Source organism: Cardiocondyla obscurior, linkage group LG02, assembly GCF_019399895.1.
Source record: "Cardiocondyla obscurior isolate alpha-2009 linkage group LG02, Cobs3.1, whole genome shotgun sequence".
Lineage (NCBI taxonomy): Eukaryota > Metazoa > Arthropoda > Insecta > Hymenoptera > Formicidae > Cardiocondyla > Cardiocondyla obscurior.
In genome coordinates, this window is record NC_091865.1 from 821,610 (window position 1) to 847,300 (window position 25,691).

The 25,691-nt window shown below is 42.3% G+C and overlaps 1 protein-coding gene across 5 annotated transcripts in view; it reads left to right on the plus strand.

Moving 5' to 3' along the window:
• The window catches only part of Chi (LIM domain-binding protein 2 Chi), a 130,682-nt gene that overhangs the window by 83,383 nt on the left and 21,608 nt on the right, over positions 1 to 25,691 (plus strand). For 3 of the 5 annotated variants that reach the window (XM_070674461.1, XM_070674462.1, XM_070674464.1), the window contains exon 2: positions 23,556 to 23,655. In XM_070674461.1, coding sequence (XP_070530562.1) covers positions 23,556 to 23,655 — 100 coding nt within the window. The remainder of the gene's footprint in view (positions 1 to 23,555; positions 23,656 to 25,691) is intronic. The other 2 variants (XM_070674465.1, XM_070674463.1) reach the window with 1 other exon arrangement.

Sequence of the window (25,691 nt, forward strand, 5' to 3'; positions counted from 1 at the left end):
TCCTCTGCGCACCGGAGCGAAGGCGCTGGTATGGCGTTCTGTATAGGAGGTTTACCTATATTTAGCCCGATAAAAATACCATCGCGCCTCCCGCATGACGGCCTCCCGGCCCGCCATTCCCGATTTAAACTTACACCGACGACTGCGAGACCGAGAGAGGAAGAGAGAACGGCTTTCCTTGGCTCGTGCCTTGCCGACCGTAAATCCACGAAACAAATCGGTGCAGCCGTGACAAAAGGCCTAAATGCCCGTGGCAACTGGCTGATAGCTGTCTAAACCTTTCGCAGATGGATTCGCGAAACGGGGGCTGAGAAACGGTTTTTGCCGAACAAGTCTGTGATCGAGTAGCGGGCAGCAGAAAAAAAAAGGAAAAAAAAAATTGCCAATCAAACAGATGTTTATTTTATATAGACTTTATTCTATATAGACTTTATCCATAATCATCTTTGAACGTCGTTAGTATCCGAGACTTTTTAACCTTTCAATAATTTACATAACGTGTTATACTTGTGACTTAAAAAAAAAGAAGAAAGAAATAACAAAAAAAAAAATTAATTAACCAGCCATGAATATTCTCGCGGGCGTAAAAACTGAATTTTTTTTACAGAAAACGTACTCCGCCGTGCATATAGTTTTTGAAATTATATTCAGAAGTGTGTTCATTTCTATCAATCCATTTCCCCGTGGAGCCATTGGGCGATAAACTGGCTCGAGATAAACCGGGACGCCGTGTCTCGGAGGATAAAGATACCGTTATATTTTCAGAAACGTCACGACTGAAAGATTGCTATTTACCATTTTCTTGACTGGAATTTAGTATCGACTTCGACTTATACCTCCGAATTGGCTCGTACCACCGCTACGTAAATTTGCGGAAAAAGACAGATTATTGTCTCGGTAATAAAATATCTAAACAGACTCCGATGTAACGTCCAACAAATACGATCAACGGAATGACCATTTATCTCCCGCAGCGAAACGAAAGATTCGTAATTTCGCGATAAAATCGTCAGGCGCCCACGTCCCCCCCGCGGGTCCGTCCGCTTGAATTAAAACACCGAATCGTAATTACAATATATCGATTATTTTACAAGGCAGGAAAGGATAAGTGTAACTCGATTGAGAGACGTTTCTGTCGGAGACAATCGGTACGCGTCAGCCACGTGTTCCGCGCCATTGATCGATTTATCGGATTTCTCGAATTAGACATTGACTTCGTTCCGTCGGGCTTTTCTCGCCGAGACAGCCGTAAATCCACAAGGTAGATCACCGTGAGATAAAGTGCACCGCAACGCGAAGCAATCATTTCGACACTGTAACTGCGACTGTCGATTCGTCCTACGACGCCTCGCAGCTATTTTACATTCGCTCGCACGGTCACCTTTTTACGGTGGCTCTAATCAGCCGACGGCGATACCAGGGATTCCCTTATTAAGCCGGCGGAAATCCCTCGGCGCTACGCGATACGTCGTTATTTCGTTGCGTCGGATTAACTGCGGGACGAGCACGAATATTCGAGTCATCTTGGCGCGTGCCGCGCCGATCGTAAATCCACGAAACAAATCAGTGCCTCGCGACGAAAAGGCTAAAGACCCTGACGACGAGCTATCGTGGGAAGTGAAAGATTTCCGGAACTTTACAAGCAGAGTCCGTAAAACGGAGAGTAATTAATTTCATTTCCTGAGATACAGAATTCCTTTCAAGGTGCATAAAAAAAAAAAAAAGTAGGTAAATGAATAATGAGTAATGAGGAAATTCTTGATGAAAAAAGTCTGTTAGTAAGTAAATTATAGGTTACATATATAATTAGTGTCCGCAATATAATGAATATATGTTTGCACAAGTATTAAGGATAAAGAGAGAGAGAGAGAGAGAGGGCGGAGATACTTTAATTGGTGGACGTCGATCCACGGTTGATCGCAACCACGAATCGAAATGATAATAATATATTTTATGTCATTATCTAGAAATAATTACACGTCGGTAACTTCTATTAGCGAAATTAATGGAACAATTGGCGTATTCTGCGGCTACTATCGCATCAGAAATCGATTATTGAAATACTAAAGTATTTCGTATCAATTATAATTAAAACGAGGCTATTTACGGCTTCCATCCCGTAGCCAGAATAAATGAGTATTACCAACCACTGAAATATTTCCCGTGTAAGTGTGTAATTTTGGAAAATAAGTGCTAATTTTTTTTTTTTTTGCAATATTTAAGACACATTTTAAATTACGTATTTGTATACTTGTTAGAGATAAAGTTCTCGCTATTTAAATTTAATTAATTATTATTGAATAATTGTCTAAGTATCACGTATACATAACATGTTTATTAATATATCGTTAGTCCTTTTTTCTTTTTTTTTTTTATCGGAAACACTGATAGGCAACAGAATCGCAACGTTAGCTTCTTCTTGAACTGAATTAGCGCAAAAACTTGTAAAGATACCGGGAACTGTCTTACTCGCTCAGAGATCGCGCACTGCCGCCAAGATTACGCGCAAATGCGTCTCCGGTGGTCTTGCGCAATGATAACGATGACAAAGACTCCAGCGACACAACAGCGCGATAACGACGACGGTAATGAGCGATGCTTTTCCGCGACGCGACAGGATCGTACAATCTCGCCTTTAACGTTTATATTTGATTATCGGTGAATTAAATACAGTTCCGTATATTTTTCTGGACAGCCCTACGCCCTAATCGAATAATATATATTATATATACGCATATATGTCTCTTGCACACGCATTGTTTCTACTCTGTTGCGCACGTCAGTTATTTTTTTTTTTCTTTCTTTTTTTTCGCATCGAAAGCTTCTTCCGTAATGCCACGTGGGAAAAGAGAAATTTCACACGTACACGTAACAACGCCGTGTGTAACGTCGTGCGCGCCGATCTGCGCTGTCGTGTATTGCGTAAACGAGTGATTGACGTGCCGCTGTTTACGCCGACATTTCGCCGTCCGCACCTATGCTACCATATGACAGACGTAATGAGCCACTACGCTCGCAACCGGGAACCAGTCACGGAACATGATCGAGATTTGCAGGCTCTATCGTCGAGTCTTCCCTCCTTCGCATTCCGCGAAACTCGCGATGCATCGCGTAAAGAGAAAGAATTTTTTTTCTTTTTTTTTTTTTTATTTGTACCGTCGATAATTAATATTCGACATCGCGGTATATTACATTACCATTGCCAAACCGACGGTTACGTCACAGTTTTATTCGTATCTTTAAATAAGTAATATCGCGGATGTGTACTATCGTCGACGATTGCGTCGGTGCTTATAAAATAAAGCGGCCCCGACTTTTTCGTATCATATCTCGTAACCGCTTGTACTAGCTGTTCGTGCCGGTGCGCGCACGAGCATCCATGTGTGCGCGGCCGACACACGGCCTCGCATATAGCGAAACTCGAGATTTCTGTTCTGAGATTGCGTAAACGATTGACTGACGTCTTAGAAACGGTGTTTTCTAAAGTTGTCGGTGGACTGTAGCTACGTTACACCACGGTGAACGTCTGCCCGCGTACTACTCCGTACATAATTTTACGCATACGTTCGTGCGCGTTCTATTTATTCTTTCGTACTCTTTTGTGGTGTGAGGCGAGCGTGTTGCGGGTATGCGTGTCTGTACGCGCGTGTCATCGGTGCCGTTGATAAAAGGAAAGAAAAAAATAAAAGAAAGAAAGAAAGAATAAGTAGGAACTTTATCTATTTTTTAGCGCCGCGCGCGCATTTCCAGGTTACTTCGATTCGTTTGATACTACTCGGTTAAGGAGTTATCCCGTCGTGCGAGTTCCGTTAAGCGTACATTCTCATGTTGGCTGAATTAGCTAGAATTGAATTAATTCATAACCCCTAACTGTCCGTGATTCGATTACATCTCTCGGTTGCGTCACATTCCGATTTATCGAGATCATGTGTCATCTGGTAGAAGCGCGGCCAGTGGAACGCAGCTCGAAGATTTCGAGTTTCCGTAAAATATCGACAAGTAACGTATACGTGCAGCAAAATATATATATGTATTTTTTTTTTCTTTCTATCAATATTTGCCGTGAAAAATTATAACGCGAAAATAAGAATGTTACATCTGTCCTAAATATTTTCGAATACCACACTTTTGGGGAAACTTTTTAACGGTGTAAGCTGAAGGGCGAGTATGGTTTTCTGCGGTAGAAGCAAGGGATGAGAGAACGGGGGGAAATATCAGTCATCGGCAATCCGGCCGGCGCGGTATATAATACATGCGGCACATGTGAAACTTAGCTGCCGTCGCCAGTTTATGAAGCAATTCGCTCTTGCGTCTCAGGATACAACGGTACATCGCGATTTGTCGATGATATAAATAAGTTTCGAGAAAAACTCGCAACATTTATTAGTAGGCGTTCGAAATATTTTCTCTTTTCACTTCTGTGAAAAGTCTTCACTTCGCTCGCAATGAAAATAGGATTGCCGTGAAAGCGGTCGCGTGACTCGGCCGTTGAATTTTATTGTGTCTACGCGAAAAAAAAAAGAAAGGGGGAAAAAGAAAAAAAAAAAAAAAAATGTCGCTCAATGACGATTGCGTACAACTCTCGACGTCGAGATTTAATTGAACGAACGAATCCGCAACGTTCGGGAATGTGAAAGTATCCCTTGTGCTCTAAGACGATCGCGGATGAGTCGCATAACGCTCATTGCTCGCCGCGGTAAAATTTTCAAGCATTCATCACAGTCGACCCATCTCGCGGTACAAAGGAGTGAGAGATGACCGCGAGCAGGGAAAGCGAGAATGAGAGAAAAAGAGAGAGAATGTGCGAAGCTTATCTTAGCATCACGTACGCATCGACGTGTTGTGCGTATATCAAAGGTTACGCGTGTATGGGTGGAGCAGCAGCGCTAGCGAAGCGCGTGTACGGAGATTATTTTTAGATCCGTTCCGCGGTCCGGCCAACGATTATTCCTCGCTAAATCATAACTTTCGCTACGCGATCTCGTATAGCTCGCATGACCCGGTGTCCTAATAAATCGTTCCGCAAATCGCTGTTCTTCGGCTCCTACTTTTAAGGTATAATGCCCTTTTTATATTTCGTTTCCTATTGTCAGCAAGCAAAAATAACTAACGTTTTTATTTTATTTTTTTTTTGTTTAACACGGAAATTTTATTATTAATTACAATTTTTAATTAACTATAATTCAACATTTTACTTCATAATTCATATTTGAATATTAAAACAAGAGAGAAAGCCAGAGAATGCGCGTATGTATATTAACGTAACAAATTTTCATTTCTAATAAATTATAAACTTTACCTATTTTTTTTTTTTTTTTTTTCTTTTTTGCTCGACAATTTATATTTCATAAACGGGCGTTGAATGTCTTTTTATTTTCGATATACGTCGAAAAATTACTTTTCTGCGTCTTATTATCTTATCAAATTTCTCTCTCTCTCTCTCTCTTCCGCTCTTGCAGCCCGTCTCTCACAGATATCTGACCTTGTGTTTGGTTTTTATCGTTCGAATGTAGCGACGTACTTGATTCAGGTGCGCGCAGCAGATCTTTTTCTACGCGCTTCCTGAATCACGACGTCATTTCCGCGTGTATGCATCAACGGGGTGACCGAGTGGAGGAAAGCCGCAGTGTCGCACCTGCTACGCACGTGTTTGTGAAAGGCACGTGCCTCTTGGCGCGGCGTCTCGGCCGCGTCTCATGTTCCAACGGTGTCGGGTGAGGCGGCGCTCTTGTTGTTCACTTTATCATCGAGATCTCGGCGGAATTAATCGCGAGACACGATTATTCGATCGCGTTCACCGCACGCATATTCTTGAAAAGTATCTGTTACATCGTATCTGTCGAAAATGTTTAATGTTGGTTGACGGAACGTCAACGAATTTTAAGAAACAGGCTGTCGCGCTCAATTTTGTGAATAATAAATTTTTTTTTTTAACAATGTGTTTCTTACACGAGTGATTTTTTAAAATATTGCGTAATAAAATATCTTTTTTTTTTTTTTTTTTCTCCAGAATTATCATTGATTTTGTAAAATTACTACATTGTGAATGTAATGAAAAATTTGAAATTAAGTACATTCCTTTACATAATTTTATAAAATGCTTAACCAGTTATATGAAAATGAATTATTGAAATAAAAAATTATTACAAGAATATTTTATAAAACTACCGGCAATTTTCAGATCAAATATTTCAATTTTTTATTTTTACATTAATGTACCTAATAATTTCATAAAATTGTTACAAATTACGTTGAATTATGAAGTTGCATATTAATCATTTTTTTAACCGATTAAAATAGCTCTTTTTATAATTGACAGCAATAATTAAAATCTTTTATCGCTAGTTGATCGCCTATGCTTGTCACATACTATACGATAAATCACCATTTACTTACAAATGTGAATATTAAAAAAAAAAAAAGAAAAAAAAAATAACCTAGTTAAATAAATTGTTTTCCGCGTGAGATACAAAGCAATTCAATCGAGTCGCGTTTTCAAGCCCCGGCTTCTTTGATCGGCGCTCGTTCCGCCCAGAGAAAAGAGCCGATCGGCGTTCACGAGCCGCGATCGATAAATCAGTCGCGAGCGACGTTTACAAGTCCCGCGCGAAATCTCTTCGCTGCCGATCCCGCACGCATTCTCATCGGCGCGCACGTGGCACGCGCGGCAGCCACGTGGCGCGCGATATGGCGCTCCTTCTTCGTCCTGTCTTCCAGGAGACAACACCTTGTTCTCGCCTTAACGGCGGATCGCGCTTCTTCACGCCTGTCATGTCTCGCTACGGCGCGAATAATGTAAAACAGCGAGCCGTTCTATCCGTTCGAGCGATTCGGTTTTTCAACCCCTACCGATTTATTCGCGATCGCTACTCTCGGCAACGACGACTGTGCCAGTTGTGTAGCAGAAATTTTTTTTTTTTTTTTTTTTCTATCTCTCTCTTTCTCTCTCTTCTCTCTTTCTTTCTCTCGTGAAACGCCGCTGACTACATTCCGTTCTCGTCCACCTCTTCGTCTTTTTTCTTACGTGCTTTCTTATGTCGTACCTCGCGGCCGTTCCTATTACTTCAGGACACGTGTCGACCGATCTTCTTCTCGACGGCGACGCGTTCGGAATAAGGAAGGCTTTCTTGCGAAACCGAAGAGGATAATGAGGCGCGACGAGCCGTCAATTGACTGGCATGATTTTACCGGAGGTGTGTCGATTGCGAAATCATGATCTTTTCTCTTGTATTTAGCCCGAGTCTGGATTATAATATTAAGGTGTACGCGGGATATAAGATGAATTGAATTTAGACTGATGTCAGGCTGCTATTCACAGATTCAGTTCCCTTCTTTTACCGCGCATTGTTGCCTTCATTTTATTCTTTTGTAGAACGTATTTTTTTTTTTTTTTAACAACTTTAGAACATTTCGAAAAAAAGGTCGAGATAAAAAAGAAAAGAAAAAAGTTATAAATGTACAGAGCTTTAGAAAACGTAAATTATTTAACCTATAGATGGCTTAAGAAATTTCAGCACAAGTGGATACAACTCGCTGTTTGTTATGCAAATTAACCGGAAGTCTTTCCCTTTGTGTTTTTTTAGAAGTCGAATATCTATCGCTGCATCATATTTAAGTTCGTGCAACAACACGTGCTTCTCGGGAATAAAGAATGTAAAATACGCACCTACAACATCTTTTCTATTAAAATTAAACATGAGATTCTTGCTTTTAGAATTTAAATTTTGATTTATCTCGCAGATAGTTGTATTCGTCAAAAGAATTTAACTGTCGAACGGTGTGGCTCAAGAGCGCACGTTTACAAATATTATTTTCATCGAATCAGTACTTATACATTTTTTTTAATTTTCTTTTTTTTTAATATCTTTACATTTGCCAAAGATTATTTGAGTTCAGCCGGTGCAACGAAATTATAACGACGTCTTATTAATAAATGGAATAGTTTCGAGTGATGGGTTCACGCCAACCATTCCAAGTAGAGTCGTCATGAATTTTCTTCAGCAGCTCCTTTTAAACTCAGTATCTTTTTATACGTCGGGAATACCGAATAATTGCGCGTCAAAGCGATACTATACAGAATTGTTGGAATTAATGGAGCACCCTTGGCAGACAGAATTGGTAACAGCTGCGACGGAAATCATTCTTTCTTTCCCCGACCCTTTTCTTTTTTTTTTTTCTTTCTCTCTCTCTTTTTCTTTTTTTCTTTCTACACCCCTCGATTTTCACCCTCGAAGTTTCCGGCAGACGACTGATAGAGACATCGGTCTTGGACCGCGCAAGACAAAACGTCGTTTCTAAAATTGGTCTCATGCGCGCCATGCACGACCTATGTTTACACGCATCATCGGGAGAGAGGGGGGGCAGGGTAGGGGGGTAGAGTTAAGCGGGAGTGCAGAGAGGAGAAGAAAAGGAAAACGGCGGAGGAACGACTTCCATACCCTGGACGCGGTTTGGGAAACCGGCGAAAAAGGGAAGAGTAGAAGAGGTCGAGGGGGAAAGAGGAGACGACGGTGATAGAGGAGGGACGGGGGAGGAAAGGGGTGTCGGCTAATTTCATCCTCGCACGTGCGTACAACGTCTAGCGAAGCAAACGGGGGGAAGGGAGGAGGGCCAGCGAGAGCAACCGAGTTCCTTACGCAATGCGCACGCACGCGTATGAATAATCCCAAAATTCACGCGCGGCGACACGCGATTTTGCACGCGTGTGGGGTGTACTGCCCAGTGGAAGGCCGATGGTTAACCGATCATCATTAATAATAGAACTAACCGGCCGAAATCATGGACGCGTTTCCGACGCGTCGCGGTTCCCCGCGTTTGAAAGTTTTCAACTATTCCGGGAAAACGGGTCCGCCGCGCCGTCGATGCGCGACGATCTCCTCGATTGAGCTGAGCACCTCATTAATTTTGCATCGGTTTTCAGAGCAGAGGGATGCGCACACACGCGAAAGATATACAGAAAACGGGAATACGGAAATAGAAATACTGAAAGTTCAATCTTTCTATCCGTCATAACGATGGCACTACCACTGTTATCATTACGTTGCTACAATATGCGAGGGTGGCTCGAAATGAAGGAAAAAATAAAAGATAAAAAAAGTCTTTGACAATACATCAAATGCGAAAGCAGAGAGGGATACTGAGTATGGTGGAGGTTGTACTTATGGAAAGCGACCTAAAGCTATTGAAGATATACGAGATGTTTTACAACTATTAATACAGATTTTTTGACAGATTAAAATTAATTTCTTTTTTTTTTTTTTTTAATTAAAACATCGAAAAAAATTTATTTATTAATTTTCCTGTCTTCCGTACATATTTATGTACCTAATAAAATTTTGAATAAAAGTTACGTTAAACTCTGTCTAAGATCTGTCGAGGAAAGGATCTGTTTTATTCCTCTTGAAATTAAAAATTCTGAGGGAAAATCCCTTTTTTAAATTATATAATTTAACTCGAAACTTGTTGATACCTTCGTGTTTCTCACGGTAAAGAGATTCGTGGGATTTGTGGAACACTTTATACATATAGATACAGAATTGCCAATGAAGGGCAGAGAAATTCTGCAAGAGCAAAGTTATGGAAGTACCTGGAGGCGTATTGCGCGAGAATAGATGAAGGGATGGCGATGTTGAGAGAGAGAGAGAGAAAGAGAGAGACAGAAAGTTATCACCGACTCGTCCTCCCTTTCTCATGTGATACATGCGGGAGAATATCATGCCCTCAACCATTGCATTGTCGGCGACATCGTGTAATGATACTGTCGAACGATAATCATTTCTCGGCATCAGCGAATTTCGTGCAGCTAAACTTATTTTATAAATTAAAAAGTTATCGGCTCGAATAAAGAAACGAACAACTAAATAATTTTGTTATCTGTTATTTCTTATTGTACGAATTTTTTATTCTTTTTTTTCTGCCACGTTTTATTTTACTTGTACGATTTTCGGTTGCAATTCGTCTTGTTATCTTTGAATTAGGTTTGTCTGATTTGTTTCTAGTTATCGTCTAATTAAAAAATAAATGGTAATAAACTTAATCAAACGTTTAACTGAATTTTTCCGGACTTGTGCACAGTTCACGTTTCAAAATGCACGCAAAAAAAAAAAAGGAAAAAAATTCCTATCGATTTTGATAATGAGCTTAAATTAACCTGACGGAATTGAATCGCGTCTTCGGTGCCATAACGTATTTCGACGATACGTCGACCAATAGTCCCTGCCTCGCGTCACCGATCACTGCGGATGTTCTCGATTTCTAGTTTCGTCGTCTCTGGATTGTTGATCTTGGCTGCAATTTGCAAATTCGATGCGCGAGTTCGTGTCGCGATCGTACTGCGATTTGTTTATCTACTCTCAAGTAACTCGCGCCGCGCAGTATCGCGAGAATAACGAATAGCGGCGGTTATCTAATCGTACCATCGAGACGGGAAGTCGCGAAAATTCGGCGAGCCGTTATTTTGCGTAGCGCAAATATGTTTAAGTGCTCGCGGCAAAATAGTCTTCGCAATAGTAACATTCGGCGTTGCATTCGCGTATCGCTAACACATTTATGCTCCGCTACTCTCATTCTCAAATTATATTACTCTGTTGAAATAGTCGCCGATCCGCCGTCTCGTCTCTCTTGAGATGATCCATCTTTTCATCTTATTGCATCGGAAAGCAATAAAGGTTAGTTCGAAAGTTATATAGTCGGCGGGATGTATCGTATTAAATTCTTGTGTACTATACGTATATAATAAATTTCTATTTATATATTTATTTACCAGAGGTAATAAATATATGAATATACAATTAACGAAAAGCATATTGTTTCATCAAACATTATTTAAAAAAAGAAAGAAGAGATAGCTTTTTATTCCGATATTGATCACGTTCGTTGCGCGTGGGTTATGAAAAATATATTTATTTCCCCAGTTTCGAAAACGCACGATAGTTCCGCACTTTGTAAACTAATGTAATGAAAAATTAATTAACGCTCTTTTCTATTAAGTTTTTCTAAATAAAGAATTGAAAAAATTTCGCCAAATGATTCATGAGTCGCTTATTTCCGCTGGTTTACACCTATTAATTTTTTTTTTTTGTCTTTTTTTTTTTAATATAACATGCGTGCTTTCATTATTCGCCAATTATCGTATTTCCTAAACGCCGCGCCGCCGGGGTTAATTCCCGCAGCATTCAGCAACGCGTGCTCTACGTATCGGCTTATTCGACCTAAACCGACGGAGATGTAGTCTGCTCTCGGGGACGCGGTTTTGCGCGCTTTAAGTGCCGTAGGCAAGGCCTTGCCCTCTTTAAGGCAATTAATGACTCAATCGGGATCAGACTGATTGAGCCTTTATAAGGGCCCGCTGGGGTAAGCCGCGCGCGGCGCGTGGCCGGACTTGCCGATGCGCAGAATGCACTTGCCTGGCCGCATTTATTAACGCGGCTGCGGTGCGGTGGTGCATGAACTCAATTAAAGACGACGGAGAGCGTGCGGCTGAGAAAGCCGGGAGGGATTCCTCATCGTCATCGCGTGCTGATGCGCTCGCTTTTAACAGACTAGGTGCCAGATACCGAAACGCGCGAGCGGAATGAAAGAGAACGCGCCCGCGATTTTCCTCCCGCGATCGTGTTAAAAGTCACGAACCGCATCCGCGCCCGGCGACGGCGAAAACGGTTGCTTTTGGTGCCAACCTTCCTCCCGTCCTTCGTCCCGAATTACCGCGCCAAGAATAGCGGGAGGGAGCACAATAGCGAGGCGCGCTAACCCGTGCCGCGTACGCAAAATTTCAACTTTGTTATTTTCACGTTGGTGCATTAGCGTTGGACTTGCACCGCGCGTCAGCCCGCGCGAATATCCAGGTCAGAACGTATATATATCAAGACGAGCGTTTTACGTATAATAAGTACGTATGTGTGGCGTAATGGGTGACCGCGATGGTCGCTTTTTGATATAAACTTAATCGCGGACCCTTATAAATTGTATAAACCCGCTGTACGCCGGGGCGATCCTCCGGCGCGCAGACGCGCTAGGGGCTAAAGTCGGGGATTGGAACCAATTTAATTTCGGCAAGTTCGTATTTCGATGCCGCCGTTAATTCCGCGTTCGCGTTCGCGACAATGGAATCTGAATACTTAGCCTACAAGCTCGTTTGCCTGTATCTACGCGGTAATTGTATCTATACGGTAATTGAACGCGATGAAAATTACATTCCTTGTCTCCGAGCTACGTCTTGATCAACTAGCTACAAGGATCCGTGGGACTAAATGTCTCGCGCGCCTCGACAATTTTTGAAGTCACGTTTCTGTGACTCGCGTACGTTACGATATGAAAACGGTAGCGGAATGATTCATCTCTGCTTATTGGAACACGTTTCGTCGTCTCGCGCGTCACTTTGGCAATCGGTCAGCGATTTTTCCTCGGTGGGTTTAGGTAAAAAAAAAAATTTCACGCGCGTCGAGCGTTGGCTCCGCGACACGTGCACGACGACGCGTTTGCGTGGTTTTCTTTCCCGCACGCGTCCATCCGCTCGCTCGTCAAAGGCAAGTGACGTTAATGCGCAATAAATTAGCAGCCTCCCACACACATGGCGCGAGATCCCGAGGCTCGCGACTCCTCGTCGCGCGCGTTTCGCGACGTGCGCTCTCGTGCTCAGCTTCGCGGAAAAAGTCGCGGGAATGTAGTACGCGGTTGTCTATCTTCGCGGTCGATGCTCGTTTTATTACTTCGTCACGCCAGAAAGACGCATCCCGGTTCTCGATTAAATTGCGAAATGCATCTTTGAGCCTGACGCTCGACTTGCTTTCAAATCCGATCTTACCATCGACGACGTTTTGCAAAATTTCACAAAGTAGAGAAATTTTCGATTCGAAAAAGGGGAAAAAAAAAAAATTTCCTCGACAAAGGGACGATATGTTTCAACAGCTGACACTTTGAATTAACAACGTTTAATAATTTATGAACTAATGAAATTAATTTTCATTTGGCACACGTGGCTCGAATTATCTAATAGTAACGATGCGTCATCCCATCGTGCGCTATTCTGTACGATCGTCGTCGGGTGAAGTCAGAATGCATTAAAGTTGTGCGTTTGTATACGAACGTTATATATGAATATGCACAAATCACGCGATATTAATGGAACAAGTTTCTTTCTTATGAATTATACGCGTGAACTTTATTCGACCACATATTTTATATATCATATATATACTTCGAGATTATTTATGCACCATATCACGTGCTTTGTAAATTAAGAACATCTGGGCGCGACGTATATGCATGATGCTGCGACTACGTATGTAACATCGATTGGAAATTAATTACGATTAGGCACTCAAAAGATAGCAATATCGCGACGAGGATTCCCTTTAAATTAATAATCGTTCTTCGACGGTTCTTCCAGCGGAGCCCGCGCTGTTGAATGCGGAGGCTCAGAGCCGCGTTAACCCTAATCCCCCCGCGATGTCGTCGGCCGATAATTATTTTATCAATAATAGAGCGAGCGCGGTACGCGTAATTATCGCGCGTCCGTACGCGGATAATCATAGCGCGTGGAAATGCGTAAATTTATTCGCGAATCAATCTCGGCGGTTGATTGGGTACGTCTAAATCGCCGAGGATAGCCGAATAAACACCGGAGGAGGTGGTTTATCGGTGTAAAGCCGACTGGAACCGCCTACCCGTAAACCGGTATAAAGCCTTCCAGCCCCGTGGACAACGATGGACCGTGACACCACGGATTTATTGCGCCGTCATTTCCGTGTAAACAGCGTTAACGCGCCGGTAATAAGAGAGACAGCCGCGCGGCGGTGTCTTTGCGCTTCCTTTGTCGCGCGGGTCTACCTTTACGACGATAAATTATCCGCGCCGTATTAATCGCGCGATATGTCGCGTGCGCGCCGAATGGTTCCGCGCCGCGTAATCACGCCGTTTGAGCGAAAGGCCGCCTCGAGTGGATCCGAGCCGTGACTATTCGCGTTTATTAATTCCTACGGCTACCGAGTTGTCCGATCGAATACTTTCAACTCGTGACCGGTCGGTCTCTCTCCGACGTCTCCGTTTTTTTTTTTTTTACAGCTATGACGATAAGAATGAAAATTCGAATCGAACGTGCGACAAGTTGGCGGACGGTACGCACTTTTGCCGTCGCGTTCACCTGCAGACGCAGCCAGTCTCGTGATCGACGAGAGAGGTCGGGATCGAGCGACGATAATAGTATGTTTGCAATTGATGAAATTTGATACTGCGATTACATCGGGGATCTTCGTTTCTTCGTGGATCGTGAAGATTATCGCGTTGACCGCGCCGCATAAATAACCCGGCATTTATTTCAATAAGAGTACAGGTATACGCGCGGAAATATTCTGCTCGGCGTTTGACGTAACGATTATCGATCCCCGGGCGTTTACGTGATTTTTAACTACACGTGCGTGCACACAGAAGTGGGTATCTGCGAAACTGGTCGCTGAGATGTCTGGACTAGGAACGAAGGCGAAAACGATGGTTGAAACGGGGTTGACACGAAGGGGGGTAAACGATCCACTACGTTTTTTTTTTTTTTTTTTTTTTAACCGTATGACCGGACCGGTTCCTCAAGATCGTGTAACGTCTTTAAACCCGGTAATCCCACGGCAATTTAGCTCGAACAGATGTGTCACCGTTTTCTGACACCGTCGTTTCGTTTCGGCCGCTTAGATTATCGCCCCGACAATCGTACTCTTACTTTTTCACTTTCAGAATATACGAAATATAATTGAGATTATTGCAAAGAAAAATTAATTTTCGACGTAGAGTTAGAAACTCCTTTTTGACGTCTTACAAACCGAATTTTCAAACGTGTCACCGTCGGCGAAGTTAAAAAGCACCGTCCGGGCGATTTTCGCGAAGCGAAAGCGGTAACGCAATTTTCGATGTACGTCGCGAAAATCTCATTAACAGCAAAAATTCAATCTAACACGCTCGCCAAACACTACTTGCGTCGTGTGTATTTACTACAGTTAAAATATCGTGTCTACCAATTTTCGCGAAGCAAAGCAAGCGATAATGCGATTTCCAATGTGCGCCGGTAAAACCTTGTTACTAGCAGCAGAAATTTAATCTAATATTTTCATTAAACTACTTATACGATATACGTATATATATATATACATCTGTGCCTCTATATTGTTTTGAATGCTGACCGTAATTATAATGTGCTCTAGCTCTCAATTTTGCGAAGAGGCACAAGCGAACGAAATTGATGCGCGACCATCAAAATTTTATTTAAATTGTAAATTGTTTGTGTCCGAAGTTTTTACTCCTCGTACGCTTTACTATCGATAGCAATTTGAAAATGTAAAAGCTGGTGTAACTTTTCATCAAAGTGCATCGACGTCGATACGTCGAAGCACAAGTGCGTTGTAATTAAATAACCATTATCTATGTTGTGGCATAAACGCTGTTTAAAAATAGTACATATAATGGATGGTTATTTAGCACATTCATCATTCGTACATATATTCATCAATCACGAAGACGCGATCGCGAGAAATTCCACGGTGAAGGTTAAAATGTGAGATCGCGGGCTGCTCCATCTTTTTTATCGTATCGGTATTAATTATCAATTTTGCCTTTTGGACTCTTATTAAATGAGGGCTCGTAGCGCTAATTGATACCTAATCGGAGGTCAAGAGACAATCGGAACGAAGCAGTAGCTGAAGAAACTGCGAAATTTATCTTTTTTTTCTCGTTGCCTCGGTGCATCTTGCTCGCATCAAGAAACATTCTTATCGGGCTGCGCATAAATCACGAAAGGTGCCTGCTTGTATCTCGCAGTGTACGCGATCAAATGTAAATTTAATTTGTTTTATTTTTTTTTTTTTAATTACTATCATTGGATTGACTACTCGTATCGTTATTTTTTTTTCCCAAACGTTTTGAGATAATAACTACAAGATCGACAACAGCGCGTCGCAGATTATTAATGTTTTACTTAAAAATTATTTTTTTTTTTTAATCATATCGATCAAAACTGAATAGAAAACAACTTAAAAATATATTATTATTCCTTTTTAAAGACAACCAAAGACAAACATTAATTAATATTATTTTATCATTAATTATCGCTCTTATTAATTATTAAAAAAAAATATTTTTTTATTCCATCGTTTCCTTCTACTCGATATCTATAACCGACTGCTACCCGCGTGCGATTTCATCACGGAGAGGTACAACGCCGGTCACTTTTCCAGCCACAGCCAGTACGCAATATTAGAGTTTGAAGCGAAAAGCCGCGTGTCGCGATTATTGTTCTTTTATGGCGTTGCGGCAAAACGATGGCAAGCGATGTTGGTTCTCTACGGTCGACCGAACGACCACTTTTCCTTTCCCACGACACGTCCGTCAATCCGTCAGTATCTGCGGGTAACTCGATCGCGTGGCAACCTCCGGGGGTTATATTGGCCACAGTCGAATCGCGGCGGTCAAGGTGCTAACAAAATATGCCCGAGGAGGAACCGTCGTCTGTTCCTCATCTATCTCCGTGCGAAAAAGGAAGGAGGGGAGGAAGGGAGAGCGTGAGTGGGCTGGTTTGCCAGGTCCAGGTGAATTATCCAGGGGCCGAGCCGGAAAAAGGGACGAATATCGCCGATAAAACGCCGTCATGGGCAGCGATAAATTGCTGGCGCGGCGGCACGATTACTGCTGCGCCAGCGACGGAAAGTCCTTGCGAGAGTATAAGGTGGTGGCTCAACGGTCGCTTCTGCTGCTGCTGCTACTACTGCTTCTGCAGCGGCGGCGTCGGCAGCGAAGCTGAGTCGGCTGTTATTTCGAACCCGGGCCGAGCGAATGAATTTCTACGTATAATTAAGAAGAGCCCAACGCCGCCACCGTTATCTGCGTTTCGAGGGATTTTATTTATTATGCTCGCTCGCGACGGCCTTTCAAAATGCCGAACAGTTTGAAACAATCGTTCTTGTATTCATTAAAAAATTAATTAATAAATAATAGTAATGACAAAATTAACTTTTTTTTTTCTTTGTCTTTTTTTTTTTTTCAATTTAATTTGCTTTTATTCCATTTATTTTTACGCATCGCTACGTCGCGTCGCATGACGACACAGCACCGTTTGATCGATCTGATATTTGACTGTAAAATATTCTAACGCATAAATAATTAATGCTTCGATTCTAAACGAGACAGATTTCTCTGTCGTACGGCCACGATGGCGATAACACGATTTTAGATTCGACAGAACCATCCCTTCGATCAATACGAAAGGTTCGTTAATAGCGAATGCTGTGTCGCGCCGTCCTTCGACAGACGGCTACATCGAATTGCCGCGCCGTGCGTGTGCATGGGCTAAAGCTCGTGATAACATCCCCAAACGAGCTTGCTCGTGCCTTTCTCCATTATTATCCTTATGACATGCAGATTGCGCATCACGCGCGGTGCATCACTTTGAAACGCATAATGCACCATAAATACGCGAGTGCCTCGCAGCACTAACTGCGAAACGTCGCGCATTTATCCTCGAGCTAATTTAACAGCTTTATCTGAACTAATCAGCCTTGTTGCCCTTTAAAAAGTACCGAAAAAAAAAAAAAAGAAAATTGTTTGAAAATTATTACGCGTGCGAATTGTATACCATTGAATTTACTAACGTTACTAACAACGCGTGATAAACATATTAATTATTAATTAGTTTAAAGCCGCTATTGCGCTACCAAATGTGCCGATTCTATTTAAACTGAAGCTTAACAATTGTAAAAGCGGTATAAGCGATTTGGACGCGAAATATCACCGCAAGATATTACCGCAAGATATTATTGCGGGGAACAATTCGCCGGGTCAGCGTGCGTATCAATGGATTCGATATCGTCATTGTCGCTAGTAATCCTGCTGGTGCACTCGCCAGCGACACGCGGAAAACACGTCGCGTACGACGGATAATGTCCCGAGAGTCCGAGCGAGTTCAAAATATCTGGTCCACACACGTGCGTTTATACGCCTCGCGCGTTTCATTCTTCCTTCCCCGTATTCGTCTCGTTCTCTATCGCAGAGGAACCCCATGCACGCACACGCGGAGCGCGATCTCCTCTCTTTCGGCGTATTCGGGCTACGTGTGAACTTCCATACATGTATGTACTCGCGTACTATATATAGACTTCGGCGGAGGGGTTTGGGGGCTAGCATGACTCCCTGGCATTGATCGTACTGCCACCCCATGAGCAACCCCTAATAACACCCTCCTGCTGTCCCCCGTTTCCCTGGTCCCCGCTTCTCTTTCTCTATTCCTCTTATCTTCTCTTCTCCCTCCCTTCTATATCTCTCTCTGTCTTTCTCGCTACCTCTCCCTCGGCGCCGCCGCCCCCTCGCTCCAAACTGCGCCCTTTGCTAACCCAATCTGAGACCCCTGCAGGCGACGGCTCTCAACCCGCGGTTCCGTGCGGCGCGATGCGGCACGGACACGACGCGACGTGCCGAGCTGAGCCACGCGGGCCAGCTGGCCGGTCAGCTGATTCCCAGCGGCGTGGCACGACGCGGCGCGGAAGCGAAATGGTGCGGCGCGGCGCGGCGCGACGCGACGCGTCGGGACGCCCATTAGCCACGCGAACTAAACTAAAGCCATTAACTCCGCGGCTTAATAACGGGCGAAGCCACCCACGGCGACCTGTTTGCAAATCCCGCGGACTCCGACGGGCTACGACGAGATATCGGCCACGCCGTGCCGATGCCACTTCCGGCACGAGCACGTGGGGCGTCCGCCCGGTGCCGGCCGAAGTAATCGGACGCGGCCTGACCCCTTACCTTAACCCTTTCGAGCCACGCGGCAGTTAGCGGTCGATAAACACGCGTCAAAAGTAGAAAGTAACAAAGTGATACAGTCGAACGAGGAAAGTATAAAAGTAATCTACGATTTTCGCTTGGATTTTTCGATAAATTAACAAAACGTGAAACAAAAAGTATTATTTAAAAATTTTTCCCACCCAAGTATTACCCATATATGCACTTTGTTTAAATAATTAATGAATTTGTCGAAGACTCATGGACATGTAAATTTGCGAACTTAGAGAAAAAAAAAACTGGTTATTGACCGCGCTGCAGTCTGAAATATCGTCACGCTAGAGAAGTAAACAGACTCTCGAAAACCTGGAATATCTAAACTTTCAGTAAGGGTGGACTTATCGAACGTACTTGTCCGATGCCATAACTAAGTATCGATGGAAACGAGTCGTCGCACAAGATAACCGCATGCCGATCGATACCCCGCGCCAATGTTATTTTAGTAACTAACGATGAAATTCGTCCTTTGCAATTAAGAAAAGTAAATGGCCTGAACGAAAATGAGTTCGCGTAAGACTTACATACATTTATGACATGTCGTTACATGTGTATAAAAATTTTATAAATTCGTCAAATTAGATCTAAATGAATTATTTTTCTTCGACAGCATAAAATAAAAAAAAAAAAAAATTAAGTTATTTTCATATTTAAAAAAATTAATAAATAAACGAAATCAACTTGCTAATTCTGACGTTCAATATCATTACATTCAGCGAACCACGACGACTCTTGAAATCGATCAATTCCGTGATTAATGGCTCTATCTTATCTGAATTGAGTGTTTATAGTAGCCTAGCGGTATTAGACGTGCATTGAATAAATTCGCATTGAACTAGTCGCCTCAAGTGCAACGAGTGAAAGGTTTTCATTTTAAACGATTCAAAAGAGATAATTTGCAGCGCATTTCATTACAATAAATTAAATTATTTTTTTTTTATTCATTGAGCAACGATATCTTCATACAACTAGGTCATAAACAAGTTTAACGTCTGAGTGACGGACTAGTGAAACCTTTCGTTTTGCGTGACACTAGCGAGAATGCGCGTGCAATTATTTGCAGCATCGGAGGATAAAATAACTCATTCGAGAAACTAGGGATGAGGTCTTTGTTCAACGTTTTATTATGGAGTTCTGAGAGTGCGGACCTGTCGCTCGTGAGGGCAGAAGCCTTGAAAAATTCCAGGCCGCGTGCCGACTTAAGTGGCCGCTCGTGCGAGGTGCTAGTTTTTCACTCGGCGGATTAGTTCCGTATCGGCGCAATCATCTGTCACGATCCTCTCCTCGGATTCGAGAGACGGACAGGGATGCAGGAAGGCGGGCAAAAATTTCTGGCGGGCTCGCGGGGCAACCCACACGCCGTCGGTGCCGTGCGACGAATTAATTAGTTCGATCGTGCGGCACGTCTTGAATGAAAAGCCGGGCGTTACATGCGCGCATGCCGGGGTTATTGCACGACGGCACTCTACGGCCGCTACGTGCCTCGCGTGAAATTACATTATCGGACTAAATTAGCGCGATTCAATTCCGTCTTACGAAGTCGCGGCCGATTCGTCAAGCGGCGCGCACACTTGTTCCCGACGTGTCCGCTAATTCCGGAAGTGATCGTGTCCCGTTACATCGGTTTACGTGCGATTACTGTTTGACGTGACGAACTGCGAGTGCTAAATCAAACAAACAGTCGCGTGTGTCTGAAATTTTTTTCTTTTTTTTTTACGGAGGAACAGTTGTTAACGTTAATTATAAACAGTTTCAATACTGTTCTTAAATAAACTTGTTAAGTCTAGATACTGTTACTTAAAGATTTTAATTATTTTTCAGATTACGTGCATTAAATAAAATAACTGCCGATAAAGTTGATAAAAATCTCTAGCTTTACTTTTTTTTTTTTTTTTTTTTTTACGTGTATAAAATGTTTCATATCGGGCAATCGTTTTTGATCGAGCGATACAGGGAACGGGACGAAAGATTTGTCCACGCGTCGCGTCACTCCCCAATAAACCGTACACGATAGTGGGTTACCCCTGCAACCCTTGAGATCTCGACTCACCCCTGGCAAATCTGCCCCGCACACGTACACACGCACACACGCATACGTGCGTGCGAAGCAGTGACGTGTCGCCGATTCTCCAGAGACGAGGAAGTCCAAGTTCTTTTCCGACGCGATCGATCTTAGGACGGTGTATTTTCTCGCACGCGAAAAAAAGAAAATCGTCCCGAACTTCCTCTCTTATCCCGATCCGATCTGTCATTCGCAATTGTTCATTCTATTACTTGATATCTATCAGTCCTATTTTTTTTATCTTTTTTATTTTTTTTTCCAACTATTTAACGCTAAACTTATCTCTCAGTTTGGTCAATTGTGTTCACGTTTACCTTCACATATTTATTTATTTATCTATTGCGTAAAGTTAGATGTTTATCTGTCAATATGCAATTTTTAATGCTTTTTAACGATATAGATCTCGAGAAATCGTTCGAGTGATTTATCTTATCGGTTGCGTCGAATCGGAAGATTCAAAGAAGAACGGTTTTATCTCTCGCCTGATTTACCGAGGGCTATTTTTACATTCCGACTCGTCGGAACCATTTGAGAACGTTTGCAACATTTTATTTGTTAATTGAAACATAAAGTAGCTAATATAAAATAGCTAATCCAAAGGCTCTCGGCCGAGGAAATTATCGTTCGCTCTCATCATTCCGTAGCATTATGCCGGATGTTCAACATCGATATTGCGATGACATCACAAATCCGGTGGAAAATCACAGAAATCATTCCGCAGTTGGAATCAATAGAATCTAAATACTGCAATAATGTATACGTTTGCAATATCAGCCGAGAAACAAGTCTGTCTCTTAATTTCCAAGACGCACTCGCGTTACAAGTCCGCGTAATTATCATTTCAGCATTATCACGGAGAGTCTTATGTCTACTCTGTTTATTTTTGTCTCGCGCTGTAACTAAGCGCACTTCAATTAACATAATGATTTTACAAGGTTACTAATATATGAAAAAAAAAAAAAAATAATGACACGTGCATCTCGCGAAGGTTGATATCAATTAGAGTTCGAGGGAAAGTCTAAACGAATCGAGATGATCTCTCGTTGTTCCTGTATTCGGTGGGCTTTACAATTTCCTTCCTAAAGAGTATTCAATTTATATATTTTTTTTTTTTTTTTACTTTTCCGTTTTTTCTTTTTTTTTTCTAATTTTATGTTACGAACGTTACACGAAATCCTACGAATGAATCCGTAATGTACTAAACGCATATCAGTTTTAGATCGAATGTATTCCCGAAACCCGTTTGCCGGAAATACAGCTAACTCGGACTCTCTGTCGAACTCTATTGTCGGAATATTCTGCGTACTCTTGTTATTAATCACCGCACCGCGCAGGCTTCTTAATGATTGCTCGTCCGGCCTCGGGGCGCGAATATGCGCGCGATACACCCCAGCTCGAATATCCCGAGCACTAAATATTATCAACGCGACGTTAATTACCCGCCGGTTAACCAACTGCTACTTCACGACCGGCCGGAAGCCGAGAACTTGATCCCCGATGATTTGGAGGCTATTGATTGAGGCAACTAACTATATATCCTCTCTGTTTCGAAAATTATATAGATGAAAAGGCCACCGAAAATGCTGCGCAAAATCGGTACTCTTTTATTTATTTGAAATATTTCAGAAACTTTATAAGATTTTACGTCATTCAAGGAAAAAAAAAAAAATGTATAGACCGTTTAAGTAATTAACGAACCTCGATAATGACGAATATAGCAACGCTAAAATACGAAAGAAAAAATAATTAATTGGAAAATATAATGGTTCTATTTGTCATTCCAAAATTATTGCAATACGCTTATCGTTATAGCGACTAATTTACGAAAATTGGATATACCATGTAACATCATAATTGATCCGTACATTGAATTACCGTCAAAATGATCGCCGACAATTGAACTGACAGCATAAATATGACGACCTTCACGTCATCATTGATTTTAGTATAACATTATTTCACCAGCTGAGCGACTAAACTACCACTAAAATATAGCGCGACTGGTACACACATTAAACATCGATTCTAAAACTCTTCATGTTCGCGAGAATAAATTTTACGTATCAAAATTCTCAGCCGAAAATTCATCAATTTCGACCTCGCGATAAAACGTTGCGCATATATACGGGAACGATACTCTTTTTTTTTTTTCATGGATTTCTACTAAAGAAATAGAACTGAACTTTGGAATATTTGAATTTCTAAATTCGCGGATATTACTGTAATTGCCTGCGATATGACAAGTGATGTAACTTCCTGCTCCAGAACTTTAGAAAATTGATTTCGATAACATCGGCCGAGAGAGTTCGTTCAAGGAAGTCGATTAGAGACCGGCGCTGTTGCGCCGTGCCCTTCGACGTTGTTCAAAACCTCCGCTTCCGTAACGCAGCGGTTAAAGGGATCGAAAATTGGCGCGGTCGTGGTGAAAGTCGTAAACTACATTTCGCGAATCTGTGCCACGTCCGAACGTGTTCCGCGATATGCGCCCGCTATCGAATAGGGCCAATCGGTAATGTAATCGTGCCCTTCGGCGGGCCGCCTTATGAAAATTCGCGATGCGACGACGGGTCCGCGACGACGACGGAAAACGACGTATGTTGCATGCATGAAACATTTCGCGACGCACACACGCGAAAGTAACACGCTATACACAGCACACCTAACATGAGCGATCGGTCTGATCTGACAGATCGTTGCCTGTCCCCAGGAGGCATACTCCAGCCTACGGCTACAGCCAACCGGACTACAGGCTCCACGAGTTGAACAAGAGGTTATCGCAGCGCACAGAGGTGAGTACACTTTCGAATTCATTTCTCTTTTCTCCTCGTTTCTACTCGCGTGTATTATTGCGTATGCACGATGCTCGGGAGTCCGGCGAGGATCTTATCCCCTCATCGATCATTTGCACTCGCGCGATTTATTCATCGCGCGCGCATGCATGCCCGACGCGCGATCGGATCGATAAATTATCCGCAAAGACAAATCCCCGCGAGCACGTCTTAATGTCAGTACCAAAAGCGAGGTGAAAAGCCGGGTGATATTAAAATTCAATTCCGTTCAATAGCGAAATACATCGTTTCTGGTTAAATAAAAAAAAAATTCTTGTCTATGTCGCGGCATATAGTATTTAAAATTTCTGATACTTGATAGATGCAATTATTACGCGATGGGTTTCCCAATTTTCCGATTATCGCGCGGACAAAGAGAACATTTTTTTTTATTATTCTTTTTTTTTTTTTTTCCCCCCCGGTAAAACCTGAAAAATAAATGTTCTTTTGAAGCGATGAAAAAAATATTCGCGGCACCGAAATGGTCAGCGCGACGAAATTTACGGTAAGCTTAATCGAACGCGCTATTTATCGCAATTCGAGATGTCGTTATTTTGATAAAGGTTATTGTACGCCGTTTGTTTAATCGCGTTTTGCTAAATCGCTCGCAATTTTTATTTCGTTTTTACCATTCATATATGTTCTGAAAAAGCGTATATGACTTTGAAAGGTAATCTTTCTGGTGTATTTGTAAGAGAAATACGGCGAAAGCGATTCAAAGTCTTATTCACATTCCTATTAATGAAATTATTTATAATACGCCGAGAGATCAACGAATGGGAATAATAGGAATAAGCGCGTATTAGCTTTATCAGGCTTCGCAAGTATTTCTCGTTTTTAGTATAGTCACAAGATGAATGACGGAGCTATTTATGCGGGAAATTCCTTCGAAACGTAGTATGGGAAATCTTCTCTAAAGCCCTATTCGCGGCTTTTTGTTACACTATAAAATTATCTGGCCCATATTCCGCCGGCAGATAAACCGACCTCTTCTGAAAGATTCACGATAATGACGATAAGATATGATCCAGGGGACGCATTGTTGCTCGCGCACATGTCGCTCTATTCGGTGGGTCGATTTCGGACCGTCGAAGATTAATCGAGGCATGCTAAAGAAAACTGTATGTGTATTGTTATCGCGCGCGGTAAGCTTATACTCTTGATTTTGCAGTTGTTTAAAAACAAATTATGCCAATAGATATTTCATACATGTACGTGTAATTGATATTTTTTTATGGAATAATACAGAAGAAAATAAAAAAAAACAAGTATAATTAGTGTTCAATTAAAATCAATTTTATAAATTACAATAAACATAATACCGAATGCGTACAAGATACTTTTTATAATGCGATTGAAATTAGTGTACGCGACATTGCCAGTTTAAATCATTTTAAATATTACTCTACGCCTTCGCGTTTTTAGTAAAAAAGAAAAGAAAGTCAAAAGTATGGTTGAACCTTGTAACGATTTTAAACGATCTAGATATAAACCTCCTAGGTTTTATCATCGCTATTTGTATAGGTAGATATTCACGAGTCCCTACATCGAAAATGATTCTCCATTAACGACGTGCAATTTACGACAGCTAGCACCGGCCGTATATTTCTTTTTGAAGGTTTAATACTTCGCGGAGTAGTGGTCAATATGTCATTAAGGATTGAATAATGCGGGAAGGAAAAAAAAAAACCCTCAAAAAAAAAAAAAGAAAGCGCCCGGGGTTAATGCGTTCTAATGAGCCTCCGCTTCTAGTACTGCGTTCATTAATCTTCGAGACGCGGATGGACAACCGGTCTTCTTCCCTGGGAGGTCTCGATAAGCGGCCCGAATAAATTCTTCGGTTTCTATCGTTAGCGTCGCGTAAGAGGAACGGCGGGCGAAGTGGCCGGCTGTCAGCGTCTCTCGAGATTGTGCGCGTGCCAACAACGAAAAACTTTGCCGCGTGTTGTTTAGCTCTTGCGCCATGAGTTTTCGGAGCAGATTGTCACGACGGACAC